General features: G+C 43.5%; 2 protein-coding genes across 3 annotated transcripts; one reads left to right on the plus strand and one right to left on the minus strand.

Annotated features, from left to right (window-relative positions):
* Positions 1–380: 380 nt before the first annotated feature.
* On the plus strand, positions 381–3880 carry LOC132251591 (uncharacterized). 2 transcript variants are annotated; one of them, XM_059731506.1, is made up of 2 exons: positions 381–478; positions 2218–3880. In XM_059731506.1, the coding sequence occupies exon 2, from the start codon at positions 2229–2231 to the stop codon at positions 3258–3260; it is 1032 nt and encodes a 343-aa protein (XP_059587489.1). In that variant the 5' UTR covers positions 381–478; positions 2218–2228; the 3' UTR covers positions 3261–3880. The 2 variants fall into 2 exon arrangements, with proteins under 2 accessions (XP_059587489.1, XP_059587487.1); XM_059731504.1 differs by having other exon boundaries at positions 382–478; positions 2205–3879.
* Positions 3881–15208: 11328 nt separating this feature from the next.
* On the minus strand, positions 15209–16189 carry LOC132251490 (olfactory receptor 10A7-like). Its single transcript, XM_059731321.1, has one exon. It carries the CDS (start codon positions 16187–16189, stop codon positions 15209–15211), a length of 981 nt encoding a protein of 326 aa, XP_059587304.1.
* Positions 16190–27969: the final 11780 nt, after the last annotated feature.

Here is a 27969-nt window from a genome sequence, read left to right on the forward strand (position 1 = left end):
TGAGCCCCTTGTCCCAGAAGCGTAGTCTTTCTGTCCCAGACCTTCCATTCATTCTCCTGCTTTTCATCTGACTGGGGCCCTGCTCTCCACATGTCCCATAGACCCATCCTGTCTTTCATAGCCTTGCCTCAGAGTGAGGTGTGATTCCAGGTTGCTTCCAAAAGTTAATAAAAAGACCCAGAGATATAACCTATGGCCCAAGCCATGTAGGTTGTGGGGGATTGATACTGTGCATGCTCAGAACAGTTGTGAAATTCTCCAAGTCCTTGGAACCTCCTGGCATCACATCCACTTCCTCCTTCTGCATGTTGTTTCAACCTACATTGCAACCCGGTTGTGTTGCAACCTGCAGGAGCCCATGGGTTGTCACCCCGTCCACCAGATCTATAAAAAGGGGTGTGGGGAGGAAAATCTACAGCTCTTATCCTTGCAGGAGGGAGGATTCATCTCTGAGAGGAAACCCAGGAGCAGGACTTGGGTAAGCTCAAATCCAGGTTAAGGAGGAAAAGCAATTGGCAGGGGCGGGGGTCACTGTAGATTTACCCAAAGGGAGCTAAGACTTTGGCTGTGACCCCGCAGCATCAAGTGAGTTACTTGAGAGAGGAATAGGATGAAAAGACACGGCACTGAGGGTGCTGGCAGATATAAAAATAATGATGACCTGGGTACTGACCCCCCTTCCCCACATGCCAGGACTGAGAGTGTCCATGTCAGGACAGGTCCCAGCCCTGGACTGCTGCAGTCTGCCTGGCTCAGGTGGAAAGGCTGTTGCAAAGGTGCCAAGGAACTGTCCTTGGCCCCATCCCAGCAGCGCAGCAAGAGCTTCCTCTCTTACCGGTTGTAAGGCTGTGGGAGGCAAGAGATTTCTGACTCTCCCCACCAGTGCCAGGGAGGTGAATGCCTCAGCCCACATGAGCTCCTTGTGCAGATGGTTCCCAGGGTGGGGAGACAAGAAGCCATGACCTTGGGCTCTTGGGAGCTAATGCAGACAATCAGCTGACATCCTCACTGACCCCAAGAACCCCAGATCTGGTTATGGTACACCAGCAATTTAAGTGCCAGAAAGGGTTTGCGGGCCCTAGCACATCCTACAGGTATGGTAGGATTCACATGTAAGTAGCAAAGGTGCTACCCCTGCACACAGTTTCAGATCCTTCCTTCTGCATGTTCTTCTGACAAGGTATTTAGCAGGAGTCACAGATTTGTTGGAATCTGACAGGGTTGTGCTTTGAACGCTTCTGCTATAGCCTGAATTTGCTATCCCTGCATCCAAGTTCACACTGGTAGAGCAGCTGTTAAATTGCTAGGGGAAATCTAATAGGTGTGGAACAGCACATACATACTTAGGATTGGTATGCCCTATAGCAGTGAAGCCATAAATAATGACAATTAGAAACAGGGTGGGAGTACTCAGGTGAAACACAGAGAAGCCTAATGTAAACATATACATTTCCTGATTGAAAGGTCACACACAAGAAGCCATCCCCATAACACTAATAATTATAAGGACTTTTATACTAATGCCAGAAGATGGGAGAACTTGGGTGCGTAGCATGAAGTAATCATTTTGAGATAATTAGTATCTTAGAAACCTGGTGCAAAGAGGAAAATCAATGAGATGGATAAAAATTATACAGGAATGATAGAATAGGTCACAATGTTGTAGAGTATGGCTCTCTACATCAAAATCTGCATCAAATCAAATAGGATAAAGTGTTTTAGCTGATAAGATAGGTACTGATAAGATAGGTACTGTATTTCTGTAAATGCAAATTCTGTGTTTCAGTAGAAAACATCTGGGGATATAGCAACCCCCAAGACCAGGACGGCAGCAGTTAGCTAGAAATGCTGAAGTAGTTGAGAGAGGCTGTGAAAGCTGAAAACAGATAAATAATTGGGGACTTTAATTATCCATAAATAGACTGGGTCAATCTAACCTCAGGCTAAAATGCAGAGACTAAATTTAGTGACTTGATAAAATACTGCTTTCTGGAGCAATTAGTCCTGGCACTTACAAAAGGGAAGGCCACTGCTGACCTACTCTGAAGTAGGACCTGGTGCACACTGCAAGTGTTACTGAGCCGTGCTGAGCTGTGGCCAGAAGAAGATGTCTTTATTTCTCTTGTTTATTTAGATTGCCCACTCTTTTGGGCAGAGAGCATTGTGTTGCATCTGTAATAGAAATCATTAATAGGAAGAAACAGTTTTATCTTTCAGTGCCATTCACCATGCCTGGAATACTTCCGAAGAGTAAAGCTCCCGGAGTTGATTTCTGTGGTGTAGATCACTATTATTACATCATCCGCTCTGACCTGGGCTGCTACATGAGGTCAAGCAATTTCAATAAAGGAAATGAACTGAATGTGTATAGCCTGCACCCCTCCTGCCAGGGTGGGGAGCACTATCTTGCCCACCAGGATGACCTTTTCTACATCATCAAAGGAGGAGCTTATCGGCGTGTCAGCAACATGAACACCGATGCAGATGCCGTTGTGTACAATCTCCATCCCAACTGCCGTGGAGGAGACCATTACCTCTCAGCCTTTGCACACTTCTATATCATCTACAACAACAAAGGTGTCTACCGCAGGGTCACCAATATGAACACTGATGGTGATGCCGTTGAATATACTTTGCACCCTACGTGTAGGAATGGTCTCTATTATTGGGGCGTCAAGGACTACTACTACTTTGTAAAGCCCCACGATGAATGGGGGGTCCAGTATTACCGAAGCACGAACTTCAATAAGAACACAGATTCTGTGACTTACTCCTTCCACCCCGATGTTGTCAATTTTCTCCCAGGGGGACTAGCCATTACACATGGTTCTTGTTTTGGCACTTGGCAAGCCATCAAGACCATCTCCAATGATTCCAACACACCCATCACCTGGAACAAGAAGATCACCAGGAAGGTGGGCTACACCAAGGAGAAGATGAGCAGTGTGGAGCACAACTGGAAAATAAGCATCTCTGCTTCATACCAGTCAGGAGCCCTCACTGAAGCCATTGCCAAGTATCAATTCTCCGTCTCTACTGAATATGGTGGGCGCAGCGTCAACACAGAGCAGGAGACCTGGAGTGAAGCCACTGAAGTGGAAGAGTCTGTCAACCTGACCCTGAAGCCCAATGAGAAGATCTACATATGGCAGTATCAACTTGGCCTGGGAAAGGAAAACATCTTGTTCTGCCGTGACATGACATTTGGTGATGACCCCACACCACCTACCAATGTTCCTCTGCCTCCTTCCAATCAGTGATCTGAAATGAGGAGTCCTCCAGAATTCCTCCTCCATCGTGCTCTTGCTAACAACGTAGGCTATTAAGGTAGAGCACCGTAGAGGTCTATTTAGAGTGAATGCTTTATAGCAATCATACAAGTTTTGGGGTACAGTGAGGTGTAGTGAAGCTCTCAGGCTTGGAAACTATGATTTTTGAACATAAAGACTAATCACATGTGTGGAATCAGAAAAAAAATAAATGCTTTAAACTTTGATCAAACGAGTTATCAGATGCCATAACCGCTTTGTGGGGAATTGCTGGCTCTGTACAGTAGAACAGATGAGGGAAAGTGTTTGTTCTTTGTAACTCCTCTGCAACTGCTTCGCTCACCGCGACCTTGAAGATAGCAAAAAGTATGTACAACTCTGATTTGCAGGAGCAAGAAGGAGGTTTGTGAATTAACCTCGCCTCCCCCATGAGTTCCCATCCTGATAACAGCAAAGCAGAATGAGCTAATGTTTGTTTGTAGCTGCTTTCCCTAGCTAATTTCACTATATGATCACGTGATTGTAAGCAACTGTTAAAAAGTATATAAGCCTCCTGATTTTGCTCTTGGGGGGGATCCCTTCCAAGTGCTTGGGAAATCCATGTCACTTTGGGGTCCCCTCTACAGCTGTAGTTTCTTTTGAATAAAAGCTTCTGCTGACCTGACCCAAAAGTGTGCTGTGTGTGTTTCCACGACAATTCCTGGTGCCGTGACTCGGATCCAGAACATGTGCTGAGGAAGGAGGACTGTGGGCTGCCCCCTCCCCCTCCCCCAACTACGAGGTGCCAAACTTGAGAGGTAAGAGACCTAATTCAAAATCTCTATTGGGGTTTCGGAGGAGGACTGCCTGTAGGCTCCCAACTTGGCTGTGGTAACCGGATCTGAAACTTGTTAAAACAGGTCAGTCTGAACCTCACTGCCGGCTAAAATGTTCTGTCTGGTAAAGGATCCAATTTTGTGTCTGGTAATGTACGTTTTATTCAGGGAGAAACTGTTTGAAGCACCTTCATCCAACAGCACATTGGGCTTGTAGTTAATTAACTAAGGCGGTGTGGGGGAGGAGGTCTGGTTGACTGAATGTGTGTGTGTGTATTTAGAAAAATGAGCCACTGTCCAGGTCTGAGACTAAGGCTGGGTCTAGCCGCCCTGATTCTGCCAAAAAGGTAGCGTCGAAAGCAAGGGGGCCCAGCTGAAACCTTGTGACCCAGTGGACAGGGTGTCTGAGTGATTTTGTCTTTTCCAAATCCCTTGTCCCAGTAGCTTCTGCAGAGAGCAGGAGTGAAAGGATCCCTCTTGTGTTTCCCCCCCCATTCCCATTTTATGAGCTGGTGTCGGGTCAGAAGCCTTTTGTCTGGGCGGTGAAAAACTGCGGGGCAAGGCACTGAGCGGCCTGGACATCCTAAATAAACCTATCCTACGTCTCCCTGTGTGACTGAAAATGGGAACAGGTCTGTCAAAACAAGTTCCAGTCCCCCCTAAGGGGACTCCGGCGTACTTTATGTACACACGCTATTCTCCCGAGGCTTGCAAGTACCTGGATAAGTGGAACTGGTATACTAAGGGTGATCCCGTGAAGCATTTTCCACAGGAAGGAACAGTTGATCAGGATAAAATAGTGCACTTAAGAGGGGCTTTAGAGTCCCGTGGATCCAAAACACCATAGATTCATAGATGTTAGGGTCAGAAGGGACCTCAATAGATCATCGAGTCTGACCCCCTGCATAGGCAGGAAAGAGTGCTGGGTCTAGATGACCCCAGCTGAATGCATATCCAACCTCCTCTTGAAGACCCCCAGGGTAGGGGAGAGCACCACCTCCCTTGGGAGCCCGTTCCAGACCTTGGCCACTCGAACTGTGAAGAAGTTCTTCCTAATGTCCAATCTAAATCAGCTCTCTGCTAGCTTGTGGCCATTATTTCTTGTAACTGTTGTAACTGGGGAGCCTCCACCACTGTAGCCCGAGCAGCTGTGGATCTGATGGACACCTTCTGCCACTCCTGTGTTGGACGCGTCTCCTGGGGGGGCTGTACAGTGGACAACTGGGTCTGCAGTGAACAGAAATAGGAGTTGATTTCATCCTCTGCAACCCTGATTCCCCTCAGCCTGCTCACCTCAGCCTGGAGCTCCCTCAGCTGCCCCTCCAGAGCCCTAATTCGGGCACAGGAAGGACAGGCAAGGGAACCACCAGGCCCTACCCCTCCCACCATCCACCAGGACCCCACCGAGCCTCACCCACAGACAGGAGGGCAAGGGGCTGTTGACCCTACCGTGAGCTCTGTCTGGGTGGAGGCCTCAGAAGAGCCCAGTGCCCTTCTGGGCTGCTACTGAGTGCCTGCCTTACACAAACACTGGTGCAAACACCAGCACGCCCTTACAAAGCACGCCTGTTTGCACACACTGTTTGCACATGCTGCTCGCGCGTGTCTCGGGAGCGTGGCTCCCTGTCGGGCGAACTAAGAGGGGTCCGAAGGGCTTCCCCTTCGTATCCACCTCATCTGCGCTGCACCCTCTGCCCCACTTACCTTAGGGGGATCAGCTGCTGCTGTCCCCTCCGCTGCCTCTGCCACTGTCGATCCTGCCTGCTGCCTCCACTGCCGAGGTAAGGGGGCACACGTGTGCGTGGGGCACATGTGCGCCCTGCTCCCTCCGCTCCTGACCCTCCTGACCCCCTTCTTCAGGAAGGATGATTGTGTTGTGAATATTGTGAGTATTTTTCCTGGTTCATGTACAATCATTGAGGATAAAATCCAGGAGTAGTCAAAGGAAATATCTATCTATCATTTTATTTGGAGTAAGATGTCTAAATATATCTATGGAAGTAGGACAAGTCAAGTCTGGTCCTGTGATCTGATCAGTATCTGCAGTTCTACCATGAAACCGAATGCTATGTGTCCTTACTATATGCACTACTTGATCTCCCTCACTGAAGAATGGGGTAGAGTTATGGTTAGCTGCTTGGACATGCATTTTTTCAGATATGTGCTCTTCCATGGTCATATTAGTCTCAAAGACACTTTGAAGTAGTATCTATAACATATGTGATCAGGTAGGGGTTTTTTTCCAAGTTCATATTCCAGTCTCTTAACAGGATTAAATATGTGTTCCTTTTTAATGAAATCTTTCTCTTTTTTTCTCACAGTAACATAAGGATTTTGCATGGCTTCATTTGTTATGCACTGAAATCTCTTCATATTTTTAAGTAAAAAATTTACCAGGAAAAACTAGGGTCTTAGTCTGAGTTGTTAGATCAGAAACAAACAATGTGCCATGATTTGCATAGTTTTCCATGATGTATAATATAAACAAACCATTGTGTTGTATGTCTCCAGATCTCTTAAGTGATCTAGCAGGGTCACAGGCTGAGGATACCTGTCTTTGTAACTATAATTATCTCTTATATTTGGAGGTAGATTTGGAGATATTTTGTCAGAAACTCAACATCAGATGGACTTGTTTCTCAAAGTCCCGTTTCTCTTCAGAAAGGAAAATTACCGTTGTCAAAATCTTAGTTGGAATATAAACTATCATTATAAGTGAAATGTAGGTGTCAAATATAATTTCTTTTTTTACCACAGAAAGTTCATCTAACCATTTCTATAGAAGAACCAATCAATCAATATGGTGGAAAGCCTTGACATGCAGATGGGTGCTTTTTTTTCTCTTTCCTAATATATTCATATCACTTGTCTCCTTCAAGAAGTAAAGGCAGCAGCTCCCACACTCTCGCTTCTTGTTTTGAAGCTGCTTAAGAACTGTATGAAGTTTGTATAATAAGGCAGCTACCTTTACCATAAGCTTTACAGTGTTTTCCTTTCCAGAAACAGTGGAGTCATTAGCTATTTCAATGGTTTGTACAAGATTAGATGCTAGTTTTTTTTCAGGTATGTGCTGTCTTCTTACTTGTGAAGTCTATTACATCTCCAAAGTTTGTGACAAGATTTTTCTAACCCTAGATCAAATACTTGTCCATTTCTAATATTAAGCAAATAGATTTGACAGACCATTTCTCTTTGGCAGGTGATTTTTTTTTCTGTCACAGTAGGAGGGGAAGTCCAGATATATGACATTTCTTTATACACTGGAGTCACTCTGCAAATTTCCCTAACAGTTCTACCAGGAGAGGTTGTTATTCTTTTTTGTTGCATGAAGGCAGGCAATAAATTATATTCTACTTTCCTCCCAATGAGGAAAGCATGTTATGAGTCCCTCGCAACTTCAGGAGAGTCAGATTCTGATGCTGCATACTTTTTGAATTACGATTTTCTGTTGTCGTTGGAGATGAATATAAAACTTTCTTTATCAGCATGTATTTCCCCTCGTTGCTTGAAATCTTGTTTTTCAGATATGACAATTATTTTTGTCAGCAGTTCTCAAAGATATGTACCATCACTGAAGATAAAATATAAGGATCTATGGTAACTGTTTTTTTGGCAAAAGATCATCCGTGCATTTCTGTAGAAGAAGAAGGTATCAAGATTTGTGGTGTTATTTGACATAAAATGACCCATAGGCAAAATAAAAAAAAATGTCATGCTGATGTGTATTTCCTTCAATAGGTCCATATCGTGGTAGTCTTTATCTTATGTCTGAGGAAATGCTGTTCTCTCTTTCATTTCTAAGTTTGCAAGGTGATATGATAAGAGAAGTACTGCTACCATCTTTAGTACTTTAGTACTGTACCCTCATTCCAGACCAGGTGGAAGCTTTAGGTCTTTAAGTAGCTGCATAACTTGTACAAGTGGGATATGATTTTTGACACATACACTCATCTTCTATAGTTATCTTATTATCTTCTGAAAACATTTATTGTTTCTAAAGTCTGCAACCAATTTTTTATTTTTCCTAGATCACATTCCATTAGTTGAACTGAGCATTTGTTCCTCACATCTGTTTCCTGTTTGGTGAAATCTTTCCTGACTCCTTGCAGAAAAATGAAAAGTTCATATTATATACTTATTTACACATTGGAGTCTCCTCCTCAGTTTTTGATCAGAGATTTACTGGGAAAGAGTTTATTATTTTTATGTATTGTTAGATCAGAATCATCTTTCACCATAGTTTACATTACTTCCCATAAAGTATGAAAAAAGAAACATTTCTGTTATATGTCCCCAGTGTCTTTTCAAAATCAGATTCTCGCAGGCTGTTATTTTTCTTTTGATCTGAAGCAGTCTTGTGTCGTGGGAGGTGGACTGGGGGATATGTTCTGTCATGGTCTCAACATGCATTTGCAGTCATTTCGTAGAAAGCTTTTCAGAAAGGGCAGCTACACTTTGCATCTGCACCATCTTTATAGCTAAAATGAAGATTTCAAAGGCAATATTGATTCTGGGAAGAAAAAAAATCTATCCAAACATTCATCAAAAAACCCAAACCCACTTGAAAGTAGAGCCAGTTATTATTTGTATGATTCATGCAATAAAGCAGAATGCCTTGGCTATTTTTTTATTTGTTAGTTCAGTAAGTTCCTAGCACTCCTCACCTTCTGCAAAGATACAGGCAAGCGGATATCACTCTCTTTTGTTAATAAGTGTCTTCAGGCTACATAATAACACACATACTTTTATCATGCTGGAATCCCTCATTCCAGAACAAGTGTACTCACAAGCTCTATGAGTGTTTGCTTCTGTGGCAGAGGATCATAGAATTGTAGAAATATTTGGCCTCACCAGTGCAGAATAGAGCAGAATAATTACTTCCCTTGATCCACTGGCAATGCTTCTACTAATGCAGCCCAGCATGCTGTTAGTTTTCTTGACAACAAGGCCACCCTGTTGACTCATATCCAGCTTATTGTCCACTGTAATGCCCAGGTTCTTTTCTGCATTGCTGCTGCTTAACCAATCAGCTCCCAGCCTGTAGTGGTACATGGGATTCTTCCATCCTAAGTGCAGGACTTTGCACTTTTTCTTGTTGAACCTCATGAGATTCCTTTTGGCTCAGTCCTCCAATTTGTCGAGGTCTCTCTGAATCCTAGCCCTACCCATGAAACCAGTGGGACACGTTCTTTTATTGGTATGATGAGATGTCCAAAAGGCAGACAGAATCTCAAACTAAAAATCCAAAAGACTCTCAAGAAAAATTAAAACAGCAGTTAAAAGCTGTTCGGGAGAAATTGGCTGCTCCCACAAATTACATGCCGGCCACCGCCCCGCTGTATCCAGCATTGCCTGGGGTGCCCCCACTGTCGGAGCCAGCAGAGGATATCCTTGACCTTTGTTCGAACCCTGCTCTCCTGGGACTCCCACATCAGCAACAACCAGTTCAACATCAGGCTGCAGCCCAGGCTAGTAACCCATTAACTGAAGCTCCGTTGGTAAATTCATCCACAGAGTTTAATAGTCCAGACTCATCCACCATATCTGCCACTCAATCATCACCAGTGTGGCAATTTACTCCTGGGTCACAACCCACCACAAAGGAAAAAAAAAACAAAAACCCAGCACCTTCCCACAGGTTAATGAAAGTAAACAGTGCCTGCCTCTGGGCTTTGAAAGCAAACCTTTTCCCCGGTTGCAGAGATTTTCCACGCTCACCCAAGCTCCCTCCTCCTATCTTTCTTGCGGGTAGGGCCCTCTGAATACTTCCAGATTGCAATCTTCCCAGCAGCATGTTTGATAGAAATTTCCCTGCAAATCAGATTGAAAAGGACCACAATGGACTTTTCACCTTCCTCATCAGGACAGAGCATGGATCCTTGGACTAGTCATGGCTGGACACAGATTCCATGAAACATGACCTATATTTTCCCCTGAGAAAGTATTTGAGATAATTTGGGGGGGAAGGGGGAGGGGGACGGGGCATTTTTAGGGTCTCAGTCTGGGGCGGGTGAGAAAAATGGTTTCAGCCGTGGAGTGGGAGGGCAGCATAGGCAGACACAGATGGTGACAGTGAGATAAGAAAGATCCCAGCAAGTTGGTCCTGGGAGGTGTTTGAGACAAAATCCAAACTGTGTAAAATTGTGGGGAACAGGAATCATCATGGCAAGAGTTTTACTTGTAAAAAAAGAAAATTCAAATTTCCCTCTATTCCTGAACTGGGAAACAAAACAGGCATGCCAGGGCAGCAGTGATGGATATCAATCCTGGATTTGTAATCCTGGCTGTAAGGATGGCCTGAATATCTACACAAATGGAGCTAAAGCTCCCCCTGCTAGCTGAAACACAGCACTGCTACTCTACAGGCAAACTAGAAAGAAAACCTGTCCACATTCATAAATGCAAGAGGCAAGAATGTCTTAGGGTGATATCATTAACTGCAACAACTGCATTGTTGGGATAGAGTTAGGCAAGCTTTTAAGTGCTTGGCATTTTTCATCCGATCATGCATTTGATAAAAGATATCACCCAACAACATTTTTACCTCTTGTTCAGTGCCTGGACTATCACAATTACATCACTCTAACACTGCCTAATTCATAAAAGCAAAGGTGGGCATTGTAAAAGCAAGGCAAAGATATAAGTTACTGCAGTGACCCCTTCCAAGGTCATTCATTGAGGCAGATGACAAAGGCAACCAGCTTGGCAAGCCAGGCTTGAGCACACCTAAGGGGTTGGTTTCCCTGGGTCAAGGTGCTGCCAGTGGCTAAAGGGAGCCCTCCCCCAACCCAGATGGTTTGTTTCTGTATGGTAAGAGTGGAAGGAAGTAGAGGCTAGCTAAGGGCATGTGGTGGAGATGGGGGCAGTGGGGAGCAGGAAGGGGCAGTTGCAGCCCTTCCCCAATTTGCCCCATGGTTAGGGGCTAAGGGACAAGAGGAAGTTTTTGGGAGGGGTTCTGAGGGGAGAGGGCTGCTGGAGGTGGTGAGGATGGATAAGGATGATCAAAGGGATTTTAGAAGAAGGGAGATTATGCAGTAGATGTGCCTGGAAGAAGGAGTTGGCTTATGGGGGTGAAAGAATGTGAGGGGTAGATGAGGTTTGGGGATAAGTGGTGTGGTGGGGGCCACAATGCTGAAATAGGGTCTGAGAAAGTTTGGGAGGCAGAGGGATTATGATCAAGGAGAGTCCAGGGGGTATGAGAGACTGCATTAGGATTTTTTTGGGGGGTGGGGCTCATTGGGGCATGAAGGGGACAGTGAGGGGTCAAGAGGGCTGGGACATGAGGGGGATGGGTCTTTGTGGGGTGCAGTGGGTTCATGGGAACAAATGAGGGGGCAGAATAGGACTCCATGGTGGTGGTGGGGTCTGATGGGGCTTGTGGCACAAAAGGGTTGTGCTGAACACGGGGGATATGTGAGATAAAAGAGAGCAGAGTAGAGCCAGGGGCCATTGAGAGGGGCACTTTACGGCCACAGTGGAGTGACTGTGGGACACATGTCTTAGGGCTGGGGTGCAGGGAGCAGATCTGTCCATGGCCAGGCTGGGGGATAAAAGCTGTACTTCTCTGGTGCCACTTGTCTGCCCCACTCTGCAGCTGACAGTCAGACCCCACCCCCTCCCAACCTCTCCAGCTCAGTTATATTTGTTTTTGCTTGGATCTTAAACAGAATCATACAGCCCCAGGCCCTGGGCATATCGGTAAAGTTTCTAGTTCCTTTCTAAGTGGAGAAAAATATCACATCACCAGCACTCCTTTTTTTTTCAAAATCTTAGACCTACCCTTGGATCTAAACCAAATAATTTTCCTCAGCCCAACTGGAAACTGCATTCAATCCAAAGATAACACATATGGAAGGGATGCCATATCCCAGGATGCCATATCCCAGGCTGGAAGGTGATCCTCGATGGCCAGTCGGGACTTCTTCAGCTCGGTGTTGTCCAGAGGGGGTCATCAGCAGGACCTCTGGGGTGGATAAGTGACGTGAAGCTGGTCTGGTCTGGATGGAAATGGCGTTCCCACTGGGTCTGTTTTCACTGCCCCTTTTTATAGGGGCAGACCGTGTGTGACCCTAGTGACAGGAGGCATGCCCAGGCAAGGGTCAGCTCCTGATGTACTGAGCATGTGCGCTCCATGCAGGGACGTGCAGTTTCAGGTGTCTGTAATGGTGGAGTACAATGAGAGAGTTGCTGGTTCTGCAGGGTCTTTTGTTTTTCAAATGCTGGTTTTGTCTCTGTTCCTAGGTGAGCTCTGTGGTTCCTGGGTGAATCAATGCGAGGTTATGGCCTGGTCGTTACAGGCCATTCAGTAGAGGCCTGCTACCATTGTATTTCAATCATTCTTATTCATCGGGGAACCAATTTACATGGGAGAAGTACAATGAATCATATTATTGCAACATGGGATGCCCAGGCAGAGGACAGAAGATGGAGGCTTGACATATACAATGGAAACTTGACATGACTTTGGTTCACTTACAAACACAGGCCTAAACCATACAATATCCATATGAAACAATAAAAATCAATATGAAAATGATAATAATACAATATACATCAGTAAAAATTAATACAAACATAATATTTATACAATATAAAACAGTGGCTATCCAAAACCAAAAACTTGCTAGCAAAATAAAAATGTTCAAAGCTTATCCTAAGTTTGAGTTCACTTATACTTATCTATAGGGAATAGAGAGGGAGAGAAAAGTCAGAAATGGTTGGGGAATGCATTTTAAAATTAAAAAAAAAGAAAAACTGGGGCTTTTGCTCTATGGGGACAAGCAAAACTCATGACATGGGTGACACTGTGTGTGTTAAGGCGCAGCAGGGTAGAAGCTGCAAGCTTGCTAGCCCCTGCTGAGGACATGAGGCCTGCCAGCTGTTGAGGAGATAGGCGCAGGGGCTTCTGGGTTCTAGGGCCCTGCACCTCTAGCTGCTGACAGGCAAAACTTGTGTCATGGGTGCTTGTGCAGCTGACTGTGTCTGCCTTGGGGCACAAGCAGTTCCTGGCTCTGTGGTTTCTAGGTGTTAATCCTTGCTCATTAACTTGTTATCATATCTAGCTACTGTGTTACATAATCAATCATGATTCACTCAGGGACCAGCTCAATACGCAGGAGCTAGCTAGGATAACATGTACACCTGACATGAGTTTTGCTTTCAAGATACTGGGGTGCAGTTTCCCTGCATCTATCTCCTTGAAACATGGCAGGCTGCATGCCTTCAGAAGAGGCTACCATTCCTGCAAGTGTCATCCAAATCAGGCCAGAAATGACAAAGTTATAGGCTGTTTCAACCTTCCCCATTATAGCCTATGGATGAAATGTCGAAAGAGCGTCGAAACGGCAAAACGTTTTGACTTGCCTCGTTTTGTTTCGAGGCTGTTTCAACTATATCTGTTCCATTTCAATTTTGCTGTTTCGACTTCGAAACGGGTCGAAACAGCATCGAAAAAAACTGTCAGTGAATTTAGCACAGCCCTACTGCACAGTGTTATTAGGCTAATGCACAGTAAGTGTCTTGTGCAGACGTCCTCGGTTAGAAGAGAATGTGTTAGCACTGCTGGGTCAAATCCTAAGGATCTAACTGAAGGGAAAAAGAAAAAACACAGTGAAGAGCAACTCACCCTCAGGCACATACTTTAGCTGGAGTATGTTGGCAAAAGCAACAGTTGGATAGCCCAGAGGATCTCCCAAAACACAGATCCCAGAACCTTTCCAGAGCAGCACTCAGAGACCATGAGAAAGGAGCTCGTTAGCCTGAAGCAGGTGCAAATTGGAGAGGGCTATGCAACACAAGGTGCTTTGTTCCCATTGACACGCTGAGTATTGGGCATAGAGCTGAGGTGTAGCCTACAGTACAGTTTGCCAGCAGAACTGAAGTTCTGCCAGGAAAATATGTGGGTGTTTACACTCCGAGCTTCTCAGTGCCAGCAGACCCCTCATTCCTGGCAGCATAGTTAAGCCACCTGTCTTAAGTAAAATACAGCTTTTTCTGCCACCAGAAAGTAGGCATATGGTGGGGGCAGGCACTTCCACACCTTATGTTGGAAGCTCAGTTTTTCAGTGGATGGTACCTTCTCACAGTGCACTTAAAGCCTGGAGGGAGTACTGCTGAGTGGAGTGGCCAGAAGCGCCTGGGAATGCCACCCACTCTGACAACCTGGTGGCAATATTCTTGTTGGTGTCATGATTTTCAAATAATACAAACATTTTCATTATATGTCTTTTCATTTAATTTTAACCAGCAGATCTGTAACCTTAAAACATCCTCCACATATCTTAAAAAAACAAACAAAAAAACCCCAAGGGTAAGGAAGAAAAAAGTTTAAGAAAGAAACGACTTAATATCAGGTCTAATATTTATTAACAGATGGAGCTCTTGCAGACACTGTAGATCAACTCTTGAGCAATGAGGTGTAGTTTATGGGAAGAAAACCTACTTAATGTTAGGGTGGAATTCAATATGGTTATAAGGGGATTTATGCAATGCAGTTTTCTGGAATAGCAAAGGACTGGACTCAGTAGCTCAAGAAATTCCTTATAGTCCTTTGTTACTGATTAGGAGAGTCCCAAAAATCTACCACATTTATTCTTAAAACGTAACTAGACAAACAAGTAGGCTGATAGGTAGAAATATCACTCCTAAAATATACCAAAAGACGATGCTATTACAACTTTAGTAAAAGACAATGAAATTTACCATTGGTAAATGGTTCACAAACAAAAATAATCATTTCCTATTTAAGCCTTCAAATAAATAGTCCTTCAGTAAGAAATAATAGATGTTCCCCATGTGGGAGCCCTCTACACCGAGACAAAGGTTGCAATTACTGAACCTCTTAGATGCCCAATAACAGCCGCTGTGATATGTGGAGTTTAGTTCAATGTAACCTGACTGGTATTTTCCCCATCTTTGGTTTGGGCATTTTGAGTCACCCAACTCAGGCAGGAATGGAGGGCACACAGAGGTTAACATCTAAGTTTGGGAACATTGCTTCATAGGGATTTCTACCTACAACAGGGTCCTTATTCTGTGTCTAACCACTAAGTGTTCCCTGTAGGAGACATGGTTTGCAGCATAATACCATGGGAGAAACTCCTATTGCCTATATTTGATTGCATCTTATAACAAATATGTTTGAAATATTTGGCAGTTTGTAATGAAGGTCCGAATCTGATTGAGAGCCTTCCTCAGAGCCTCCTTGACCTCTTTGTTTCTCAAACTGTAGATCAGAGGGTTGATCAGAGGAGTCAAGATTGTGTAGAAAACAGAGAACACTTTGTTTAAGGGTCTCAGTGTGCTGGTGTCTGGTAGCAGATAGACAATGATTATAGTTCCATAGTAGAGTATTACAACAATGAGGTGAGAGGAACAGGTGGAAAATGCTTTTTGCCTCCCAATGGTGGAGGGAATCCCCAGGATGTTGGCAATGATGCACATGTAGGACATCAGGGTCAAGAGAAATGGGGGTAGAATCAATATGACTGTGAACACCTGGGTCACAAGAATCATCAGGCTGGTGTCACTGCAGGAAAGTTTGATTAATGCAGTGTAATCACAAAAAAAATGGTCGATTTGATTTTGACCACAGAAGATCAGTTGTGACATCCAACATGTTGTGACGGTAGTAGCTAGAATCCCAGTAAGCCAAGAGCCAGCTGCCAGATGTAAGCATATTCTTCCATTCATAAGGGCCACATAGTAGAGTGGTTTGCAGATTGCTATGTTCCGGTCATAAGACATCGCTGCCAGAAGGCAACATTCAGTAGATGCCAAAAAAGCAAAGAAAAACATTTGCACAATGCAACCCCTAACAGAAACAGTCCTGTTCTCCGTTAGAAAGCTGGCCAGCATCCTGGGCAAGATAGCAGACGTGTAGAAGGCCTCCAAGCAGGACAAGTTCCCCAGGAAGAAATACATGGGTGTCTGAAGGCGCTGATCAGCCACAACCAGTGACAAGATGAGGATGTTCCCAGTCATTGTTACAATGTAGGTGACTAGGAACAGCAGGAAGAAAAGAATCTGCAGTTCAGGGAAATTTCCAAATCCCAGGAGGATGAATTCTGTTATAGATGTTTTATTTCCTCCATCTGTGTTTTCCATGGACTTTATTACGGGAAAAAGCAAAACAAAACATGCTGTGATGCACGAAACAAAGGAAACTTTAACATCTTAATTCCATGTTCTGTTTAATTTAATCCTGTCATCCATGGGATCTCTGTCCTAGGAGATGTATCTCATTTTTCCTACCAAGAATGATTCTGTATATACCTTAAACTTCTTCCTCAGCTGATTCTTCAGATATCAACAGCTCAGGAGCCCAGTATAGTTAAGTACTTGGACACAAGATGGCATATTTGTATACCTGGATTGCATTTCTGGCCCACTGTGGTCATTAACTTTACAGATTGTTCTGGGTCTCAGTTTCAACTAGTGGATAATGAGGAAGAAGGTTTTCTATATCATTTGTGCACTAATTGGGAATTTACTGATAAACAGATAAACCACTGCAATGAGACTATATATAGTTTTCTGTACATACTGACTGGTAAAATAAAAGCTATCCCCTTGTCATATGTTTCTAGTTACTTTTATAATGATGCCTCTTTTATTGAAGAGTATCATAAGATTTTTGTTGAGCGAAACATTAGGTTTAGTGTTTTCGTGTGACTTCCCTCTTATCTGCTTGAAATGATACTTTTTGCAGATATTACAAAGTCTCAATTTATGGACAGTATACATTTTAACTTGTGTAACTGAGAAAACATTTGCTTTCCAAAGTAGGAATACAAACAGACAGAAATAAAGATGGAATTAAGTGAAAAATGTAAAAAAGTTAAACAGAACAGGAAAGGAAGACAAAAACATGGGGAGATGAGTGGAGGAGGGGGGAGATAATGTACGAAACAGCTATACAAACTGAAATAAATGTTGGCGGAAGGGAGAGAAAGAGTTTATTTGAAATGAATGCTCTAAAGACAGACAAAGAGATGTACATGCAGGGAGGGGTAGCTGGGTAGAGAGATAGGAATTCAAAAAAGATGGAGAGAGAGACAGAAGAAGGGAGAAAGAAAATGTGAAAGAGAGATGCACAGACAGAAACACAAAACGGTAGATGCTTAAATACCTGCTTTACAATTACTGTTCCAAAGTGTGTTTTCCAAGGACGAAATTTGTGTTCAGTTTGTTTTATCCAGATGTATTAACTACATTTTCCTCAGTAATATTTCATTTTCTCAATGAATGCCCACATTTCTAACCTCTTTGCCTCTCTTTGGATGATTTAAAGACCCAAACTTCATCCAACACTCACCTTTAGAGGGTTTTTAGGTAGCAAACAAGTAGAAAGACACAAATTCTTGCAAAACCACACAACTGCCTTTATCTCACCTCTGGCTATTCCTGGCTGAGTAAACACAGGATCTAATAAGAACTGGAATCTGATGTGACCTCTTGGTGCCGCCTTTAACAGAACTGACCAGTTCTCCAGAGTCCTATTGACATCCTTGCCCCAAACCTGAGCAAAGAGAAATGAATGTTGCCAGGAGTACCTACCACCAGATTTTAATCTCCAGCCTAGCTCACTTTGCTTAGTTTCCCTTGATTTATTGTTTAAGAAGGAGAAATTTCCCTTGACACTTCTGCTCATGGGAATTTTCAATTGCTTTGAAAGCAGTTGTAATATTTTTGTATTTAAAACTTAAAAGAAAGACACTTACAGGAATAAAGTACTTTTGTTTGTGCGGAGAATATCAGGCCACAACTTTGAGCCTGGGGCCTCAGCCTTCACAGTCTGGCCGCTCGTCTCAGTCTAACACCTTTCCAATTGCCTACTGAGGCTGAGCAAGGCTGGCCAAAAACCTCGATCAGGGCCTATCCAGTTCTAGCTGTCCCTTCATTCCCTGCCATATAAACCCCTGACCCAGAACAGGAAGTGTCTGGACAACTGGGACTGACCTGGATCCATATGGCTTGCCTGTTCCCTATGTTTTGTGTCTCTGCCTGGTCTCTGTTTCTTGGCTTCTGGACTCAGCTTGCCCTATGGCTCTGTGTTCTGACTGACATGGTTCAGCTTGCACCGCGGATTAACCTCTTGTCTCCTGATCCAGCTCATCCATTGAATTCACTCACTACTACCGATCCTAGCTGGCCCCACAAGCCTCAAGGGATCCCTAGCCTCTGTTGCTTACAGCCTGATGTGACAGTGAAACATCTATAGAATCATAGAAAATGAGGGTTGAAGGGACCTCAGGAGGTCACATCACATCTAGTCCACCACCCTGCTTAAAGCAGGACTGTCCCCAACTAGATCATCCCAGCCAAGGCTTTATCTAGCTGGGTCTTAAAAACCTCCCAAGATAGAGATTCCACAAACTCTCTGGGTAACCTGTTCCAGTGCTTCAATACCCTCCTCGTGAGAAAGTTTTTTCCTAATATCTAACCTAAACTTCCTTTGCTGCAACTTGAGACTGTTGCTCTTTTTTCGGTCATCTGCCACCACTGAGAACAGCCTAGCTCTATCCTTTTTGGAACCACATTGCAGGTAGTTGAAGGCTGCTATTAAATCCCCTCTAAGTCTCCTCTTTGCCAGACTAAATAAGCCCAGTTCCCTCAGCCTCACCTTATAAGTCATGTGCCCCAGTGCCCTAACCACCTGCCCTCCATTGGACTGTCTTCACCATGTCCATATCCTTTCTGTAGCAGGGAACCCAAAACTGGACACAGTACTCCAGATATGGCCTCATCATTTCTGCATAGATGGGAATAATTACTTCCCTCGATCTGCTGGTAACACTCCTACTAATGCAGCCCATTACTCCATTAGCCTTCTTGACAAAAAGGGCATAATGTTGGCTAGAGGATTCTTGCTACAGAATCTATGCTACAGGATTTATCTCATTGCTGTTATATCAAACACAGGAGCTGCAACACCTGGTGAGATAAGTCACTTATCATCTTCTCTTTGGCCTTGGCCAGTACCAATTATTTGAGCTACAGTCATAGATTAATAAAATCTCAGTACAGAAAGTATATTTGTACACAAAGAATCCAACCTGGTTTTTTTGCTTTTAGACTGCATTTCCCTGGGTGAAATTGAGAATAGAACCTGTTTCTCAGGCATGACTGCATGACCAGAGGTCATAAGAGTTCATTAAAGGGAAATTTAAGTTAGATATTAGGATTTTTTTTCTCATTAGGAGGGTAGTGAGGCACTGGAATGGATTACCCAGAGAGTTGTTGGAATCTCCATCCTTGTAGGTTTTAAGACCTGGGTAGACAATGCCTTGGCTGGGATGATATAGTTGGGGATGGTCCAGCTTTGAGCAGGGGGTTGGACTGGATGATTTCCTGAGGTCCCTTCCAACCCTAATTTTCTATTTTTCTATTATATTTATGTTTCTCATCAACTCTTATGGTTAGGGTATGCATAGAAGTGAACAAGTTCTAGTGTAATTTACCTTGGTTTTAAATACCAGTTACATCAGGATTAATAATGGACAGATGTATAGACCTCTTACATGTACACCATGATCTAAAGAATTGAAGGTTGCCTACCTGTAGCTATCACAGCATAACTCACCTAGTGAGTGACTATTAAAGAACCTTAGCACTCATTGGAAGGGGAGCAAGCAATCGCTTGTTTACCTCTACCAAAAGAATACCCCAGGGTGAATATGAACAGATGAAACCTAAGCTGGTTTAATTAAATTAAGTTTAACCTGGTTTCCTGGAGAGGTACTTCTCTACAAGTTGTTCAATATGTAGGGTCAAAACCATGTTTTGAGGTGTTAGCAGAATTCACAGGGGTTACCAGGTATTACCTGACAGGTGTCATGATGGAACTAATGAAAAAAACTGCTATTCGATTGGTTCAACCACCAGTTACTGGCAAAGAGCTCAGACTATGCAACACCTGCTGCAATGCCCTCTGCTTGAAGGCATATGCACAATGAAAGACCTCGGAAAGTGCAATTGGGCACAAGCGTGTGTAACAAAGGGCATGTCTACATGTCACACTTCATTGGTGTAGGAATGTACTATGGTGATGTCGCAACCACGTGGGTCTACACATGACCAGCAGCTACTTTGCTGTAGTGGCAAGCTCCCCTATTATAAAGTGCCACTACGGCAAAGTAGCAGTTAAAAATAACCATGCACCATGCATACGGCGCAGTATGGGTGGTTATTGTGCCGTGCTCTAGTACTTCAAAAAAGGAAATACTGAAGAAGCAAAAGGAAGTAGTAAAGCACGGCACAGTAACCACCTGTACTACTACCTCAACTTTGCAGCTACATAAATGAGCCCTTTGTGGATGTTTTAAGTCAGGGGATTGGTTGGTGTGCCTACCAAACCTGTTGTGTCAGTATGGCCAGCAACCATGGAGTTAATGCCACCACCGCTCATCCTGCTTTTCTCATTGCCAACTGTTGCTGATTTTAGCAATCAACAGCAATGGAAATCCAGACGTTTATTGGCAGCTAAGGAGGGGAGGGGGAGATGCAGGTCGTGGTGGCATTAACTGACACAGTGGCTCCAGCTGTTGTGGTGACAAGACTCAAACACCAAATAGTTGCCTGCTGTGGGGCATATCTGACTGGTGGGATATCTGTTGGACATCTGTAGTCTAGGGAAAATATTTGTTGATAGTGTGGTATTGTTGAAGATGATATCTTGTTCAGTCGTTTTATTTGTCTGAATCATCAATAATGCCTTTCTTTAGCTGGAATTTCTGATATGACCTCTTATTGCTGCCTTTCGTATAGGAGAACATGTGTCCAAAAACAGTCCTCCATCCTCTTCTCCCCACACAGACTCCAAAAAATAGAGCTGAGAGTTTCAAAGAGCTGCAGCACTAATTTCTCATTTCACACCTTGCCCGGTGTTCTTGCTATCAAAAAGTGTCCCCTTTCACTATATAGAACAAGGAATCTACCTTGACACATCTATTAATGGGAAATAACAACTGCTGAGAAGGCAGATATTATATTTATTTTTAAAAGCTTCAAAGAACAAGTGTTCTTTGCTCCGAGGACCCAAAGCTCAACAGGTACATACTACATGACAGTCACTTCATACGTTTATTAAATGACCTTACAATGCCTGGGATATTGTAAAAACCACCATTTTCCTGACACTTTTTTGAAGGCCTCTTTAACTTCTTTGTTTCTCAGGCTATAAATCAGGGGGTTGACCAGAGGCGTCAGAATTGTGTAGACAACAGAGAACATTTTGTTCAGGATTCTCGGTGCAGCAGTATCTGGTAACATGTAGACAATGATTAGCGTCCCATAGTAAAGCATAACCACAATGAGGTGCGTGGAGCAGGTGGAAAAAGCCTTTTGTCTCCCTGTACTGCCAGGGATTCCCACAATGGTAATGATGATGCAGATGTAGGATGACACGGTTAATACCAATGGAACTAGCGAGAAAATGGAGGAGCATAGAAAACCAACAATTTTCATCACATGGAGATCACTGCAGGACAGGTTTATTATCAGAGTGAAATCGCAGACGAAACTGTCAATTTGGTTCGGACCACAGAAACGTAATTGTGACATCAGTATTATTACTATGGAAATAGCCAGAAAGCCACTGATCCAAGACCCCACTGCTAACTGTATGCACAACGTATCATTCATAAGGGCACCATAATGAAGGGGTTTACATACTGCTAAATACCGATCGTAAGACATCAGGGATAAGAGATAACATTCTGAACACACCAGAGAAGCAATGAAATAAAATTGTACAATGCAACCGCTCACAGAAATGGTTCTGTCTTTACTTAGCAAACTGTCCAGCAACCTGGGCAAGATGGTGGAGGTGTAGCAGGTCTCCAGGCAAGCCAAATTGGCCAGGAAGAAATACATGGGAGTGTGAAGGTGATGATCAGCCACAACTAGCACAACAATGAGGGTGTTCCCAGCCATAGTCCCAATGAAGATCACTAGAAATAGCAAGAAGAGAAAAATCTGCAGTGCCTGGAGCTCCCCAAATCCCAGGAGGATGAAGGTTGTGACAGAAGTTTGATTTTCCCAGTTTGTGTTTTCCATGAACGCTAGGGAAAATTCAGAGATTGACAGAAGTTAGGGGTTGTAAGGGACCTCATGCGATCATCAGGTCCAGCCCCTGCGCTGGGCAAGAAAGACTGCTGGGGTCAAATAACCTGAGCAAGGTGTGCGTCCAGTCTCCTTTTGAAGAACTGCAGTGTAAGTGCCTGCATCATCCCCGCTGGGAGTCTGTTCCAGAGCCTGGTCTCACGAACCGTGAAGAAGTTTTTCCTTATATCCCATCTGAAACCTCCTTCTAGGAGTTTATGACTGTTGTGCCTGGTTTTTCCTGGGGCGACAATTGGTGAATAATTGTTCACCTACCCTCTGATGCTTTCCCCTGATTTTTTTTGTAAGCTGCCATCAAATCCCTCCTAAGTCTTCTCTTTTGTAGGCTGAACAGTCCCATATCTGTCAGCCTTGCCTCCTATGGCTTGTTCTTCCGGTTTCTAAACATATGAGTGGCTCTTCTCCAGACTCTGTCAAGCTTCTCTACATCCTTTAAGTGTGGCAGCCAAAACTGGATGCAGTACATAAATGAATGTATAGAATTTAAGACAGCATCAACATACTATATCTGTAAATATTTGCATATCCAGTGTTTCCTATTGATTTCTAAAGCTCTTTTTCTTCATATCTGTGAGTCTGTACTTATAAAAGTTTCTCTGGAATTCCAAAAAATCAACCAAGTTGCTGAAACTTAGTATTGCTGCTGTTTTTCTCTAGTCTACCTCTGTAGATACCATGTTTCTCTACCTTTCTGCCATATGCGTGTTTGGAGACAACCTAAATCCATTGTGAATACTAGAAAATTTTGCACAACTTCCACTCTTAAGCAATATTAGACAAATTTTCAAGGACAGATAACCCTATTTATTTCCCATTAAATATCAGTTTCCATAGCTTCAGTTGGTACATATTGGCAAAACCGAAACAACTTCCAAGGCTTGTATTAATTCACTCCAATTGATTTTATGAGTGCTATATTGATTTACATCAGCTGATGAGCTGCACCACTAAATAGATGGCCCTTAGTTTTTAAAAATGATACGGCTTAGATCTTTTGTAGATTTTTTTTTGGCTGTAAGTATAAATATAACAACAAACAACCCAGGCTAAGACATGCAAACCAAGGGTAGTTGTACCATCATCTTTAAAGATCAAGCAAATCATGCTTGAATTCCAGCTTTCTAGTTCAAAACCCTATAAAATGTACCCTTCTAAATAGTTTCATAGGCCCTGGGGCTCATGAACTATCATTGCTATTACATATATTTTGGTTGGAAAAGAATGCTTTCCTGATGCTTTCGGTTAAGGTGAGAATTTTTTTGTCATTGATACAGGCACATCCAAAAAACAGAAAATAGCTCATGTTTTCCTATAGCTTGGGCTTTTCAGAGGAGGCTAAGGAAGTTTGGCACCCCAGGTAAATTTTTCAAAGGGGAGAAGGCCCAGATCTTCAAAGGTTTTTAGGCACCCAACTCCCATTTTTCCTGAGGGAATTTAACCTCTTAAGTACCTTTAAGGCTCTGGGGCTAGAATCCACCTGCCTAAATTCTCCTGCCCATAATGATTCAAAATCTTCAGAAATCACTTCTTCAAAATTCGGTGTAAATTCCTGCCTTTCAGGCTCTTATTAACTTTTTACAGGTTTACTGAATGGGGGGGGGGGGGGGGGAATATATACACACACACACACACACACACACACACACACACATATATATGTTGAACCTTAAATGTGTTTTCATTTAAATAGAGGGAAAGGTAATTCTGGAAATTTTCTTTGTACAAGTGCAACCCAAATGCCAATATTATTTTGACTCAAAAAATTTAAAACAGGATTTTGGGTGATTTGAGGACCAAAAATAATTAGCATTTTTCCTTTCCCCCCCTTCTCTCTCTCTCTCTCTCTCTCTTTCTTTTAAATTATAGGTTTTGATAAAAAAAAAAAAAATTATTGAAAAATACAAAAGGTGAAACACTTTATAGATTTCATAGATTTCATAGACATTAGGGCTGGAAGGGACCTCAGAAGATCATCGAGTCCAGCCCCCCGCCCAAAGGGCAGGACGTCAGCTGGGGTCATAGGATCCCAGCAAGATAAGCATCCAGTTTCATCTTGAAGGTGTTCAATGAAGGCGCTTGAACCACCTCCGGTGGCAGGCTGTTCCAGACCTTGGGGGCTCGGACAGTAAAGAAATTCTTCCTTATGTCCAGCCTGAAAAGATCTTGTAGTAGTTTGTGACCGTTCGTCCTCGTCATCCCTTGGGGCGCTCTGGTGAACAAATGTTCCCCCAGATACTGGTGATCACCCCTGATAAACTTGTAGGTGGCCACCAAATCACCCCTGAGCCTGCGCTTTTCCAGGCTAAAGAGCCCCAGGGCTCTCAGCCTGTCATCGTAGGGTCTGCTTCCCTGACCACTTTAGACTTCTAATTTGAAATACCTGAAAACATTTCAAACCTGGATTACTCCAAGCCACATAAAAATCACCCAAAGAGCTAATATTTTAAGTCAAGACAATATTATTTAAGAGTTTCTAACCAACAGACTTCAAGTAAAAAAATACATTAAATGGAATGGGAGAGAGAGATTAAAAAAAAAAAAAAAGTTAGGTTTTCTCAGCTCTAATGATTCTAATTATATCTGCAATACCTGGGGAGATCTAGATTTTTTTACTGTAATCTGTTGGTTAGAAACTCTGCAATACCTAACACCTGTGTACCACCACATACATCCACCATTCTCACTTGGAAAAAAGAAGGGTTTCAGAGGGAAAATTACAGAGATTAAGAAAGAAAGATTCCCTGAGATACGCCAACAAGCATAAGCAGGTACCGGTTTGTCAGGGGAGAATTCTTCATTGAGAAGATGGGACTGATAAAGACCAATCAGTATGTTTCATAGAATCATAGACAATGAGGGATGGAAGGGACTTCAGGAGGTCACATCTAGTCCAAACCCCTGCTCCAAGCAGGACTGTCCCCAACTAGATCATCCCATCCAGTTTCATCCCCTGTAGCATCCCAAATCAGAGGCAAAATGTGTTTTAGCTTCTGGACAAGGCATTCACATACCTGTGTGTCCAATGTAACACTTTCATTCAGAGTTCTGGCCCAAGATGCAGGATCTGTAGCCTGTGCTTTGTCAGACAATTTAGGATTTTCAATAGAGAGGTCTGTTTCTTCTTTATAGCACTCCTTTTTTGTTCATCTTCTTGGTATATTTTGCCTTGTCTCTTTTACCAAAGGACAAATGACATACTTGCTTTCTTCATTTATTTATTCTCTGAGGAGATGAGGTATCCCTTGGCATTTCAGGTGCTTGGGGTATTTTCACATGGTGAAAAGGGAGCATTTATAATTTATGTATTCAAGGACATATAAGGAGTAATCTTAATGGTGGAGACTTTCTATCCCCAAACAGGAAATTCATGCCGAGAAGAAAACGTCAACTCATTCTCGTAGATAAGATGAGCAACATCGTCCTGCCTTTGCCACTTGCTTGTCCACCATCATGGTGTCAATAATACTGAAGCATCTCCATTTTTAAACAGCTTGATCATGATAGGCAGACAAGGTTCCTTGGGTGAATTTGATATCTTCTATTAGACCAACCCAAATGGTTGGAGAATAGTTATTAAGCAAGCTTTCGGGTTCGGGTTCATAACTGCTCAGTTATGGTATATGATGAATAAATTGACATTTGCAATCCCGTGTGATAAATTCTCAGCATGTGCCATAGGGCCTGCACAAAGGTGACTTAGCATGGATGGACTATTGGTACAGCAGTAGCCTTTAATCGAATAGTCTCAATAATGTTTACAAAGCCCTTCTGTAGGTCTAGCAGAAGCAGCTATTTTTTCTCTGTTTTGCTTCTGTATTGTCTCTGGCCTTACTGAGAGCCACAAAGATGAACCTGTTGTTACATACTTGGTGTACTCCTTAAGCTGGTCTTTTTTTGCCCATCATCTTGTCCTACATGGTCATAGTCTCCACTGTCCTCAAAATGCCTTCCACTGAGAAGGCAGGCACAAAACTTTATTCCCATGTTTTTCACTCCCCATTGTGGTTTCCCTCTTCCTATGGGACTGTTTTATGGAATCCATATCAGCCCATTCTAAGGATGGAGAACAATTCCTCTCCTTGATATTGCCAGTTCTGACTCCACAGTTTAACCCCATTATTTACAGCTTTTGGAACAAGGAGATGATATCTTCTGTCAAAAGAAAGAAAAATAAGAAAGGAAGAGTTTTATTAGGCAATCTTTATGTGATGAGTTTCTTATCACTGTGAGGATGTTGAATACTGTTATATTTAGCTTTGTCTTAAATTCATTAAAGTGTCTCTTCTTCCCCAGAATATGAAAGAAATGTTCAAAGTCAGTAGAGCAGGGGCAGGCAAAATACAGCCCGCAGGCCAGATCCAGCCCACCAAGCACTTTCATCTAGCCCATGGACCCCACCAACAAATTGTGCCCCACAAGGGTGGGGTCAAGATGCCCATGTGTACACCCCCCCCCCCCCCAACACACCCTATTGCTTTGCTCTCACCCTCATGGGTGGAAGGGCCCTGCATATGGCTAGTGGGCAGCTTCTGTGCGGGGCTGCTGCTGTAGCACCCAGGGACCTGCTCCACTTCCCTGGTCTTCTTCTGGCTCCAGGCAGCAGCCAGGGAAGCAGTGGGGGCAAGGCTGCAGCTGGGGGGGAGCACGGATTGTGGGGATAGTAGCAGCATGGAGCCTGGAGTATTTTGGGGGGGGGGGCAAGGGGAGGGACTTGCAGTGGTAACGGTCAGGGGTTAGGGATGAGACTTCTGGTCCCAAGATGGTGACAAGAGGCAGGGCAACTGTCAAGGGGTGGGTGGGGCTACCCATGCGGCCTTTGACAGCTCACCAAAACTCGTTAAGTCACCCTCCACCCAAAATAATTGGCCACCCCTGCAATAGAGATAGTTCTCCTTTTCCTTACAATAATGTAAAGAGTAGTATATTGATTTATAATACTACCCTACCCCAAAAAGGCTCAGATGGTGCATCTACATGAGATGTTACTGTGAATTAGCCTAACTTCATAGATTTCATAGACATTAGGGCTGGAAGGGACCTCGGAAGATCATCGAGTTCAGCCCCCTGCCCAAAGGGCAGGAAGTCAGCTGGGGTCATAGGATCCCAGCAAGATAAGCATCCAGTTTGCTCTTGAAGATGTTCAAGAGCAATAATAACCCTGTGCAATGGAGTGTCACAGCAAAACCCATGCTAATAGCCTACTGTTCAGTTTTACTAAACTAATGCACAGTAAATGTCACTAAATAACCATGCATTGGCACTATTGTGCAGTAACTGGAGGTACTGCCCATTTAATTAGTACTTTATTAGAGGAAGTACTAAACTAAATGTAATGTGCAGTATCTAGAATGCATTAATGAATATGTAGACATGCATAGGGTGGCTTACAATAGAGACAAGGTAAGTCATAAAAACAGGTACAATATTCAAACAAAATAACGGATGAGAAAACAATACCCTAAAAATTAACCTCATCTACTAAAAGTCTGCCTAAATCAGGTATTACAACACTTCCAAAAGATGTCCAGGTTTGGGTATGATGATTAGGTCTCAAGGGGGAGGAAGCTCCAAAGCCAGGAGTAACTACTGAAAGTGACCTCCTGAGTTTGTTCAGAGTGTACTTTCTGTGAACAAACTAGGCAAGGAGATAAAACCTGGAGGAAACTGCCCTTGACTAACCATGGGTTCATACTGAAATGTAAGGGAGGAGGTAGTCTCTTAGGTTTGTAGGGCCTACGCCATGATAGATCAGAAACAGACCC

The sequence above is a fragment of the Alligator mississippiensis genome, chromosome 7 (assembly GCF_030867095.1).
Source record: "Alligator mississippiensis isolate rAllMis1 chromosome 7, rAllMis1, whole genome shotgun sequence".
Taxonomy (NCBI): domain Eukaryota; kingdom Metazoa; phylum Chordata; order Crocodylia; family Alligatoridae; genus Alligator; species Alligator mississippiensis.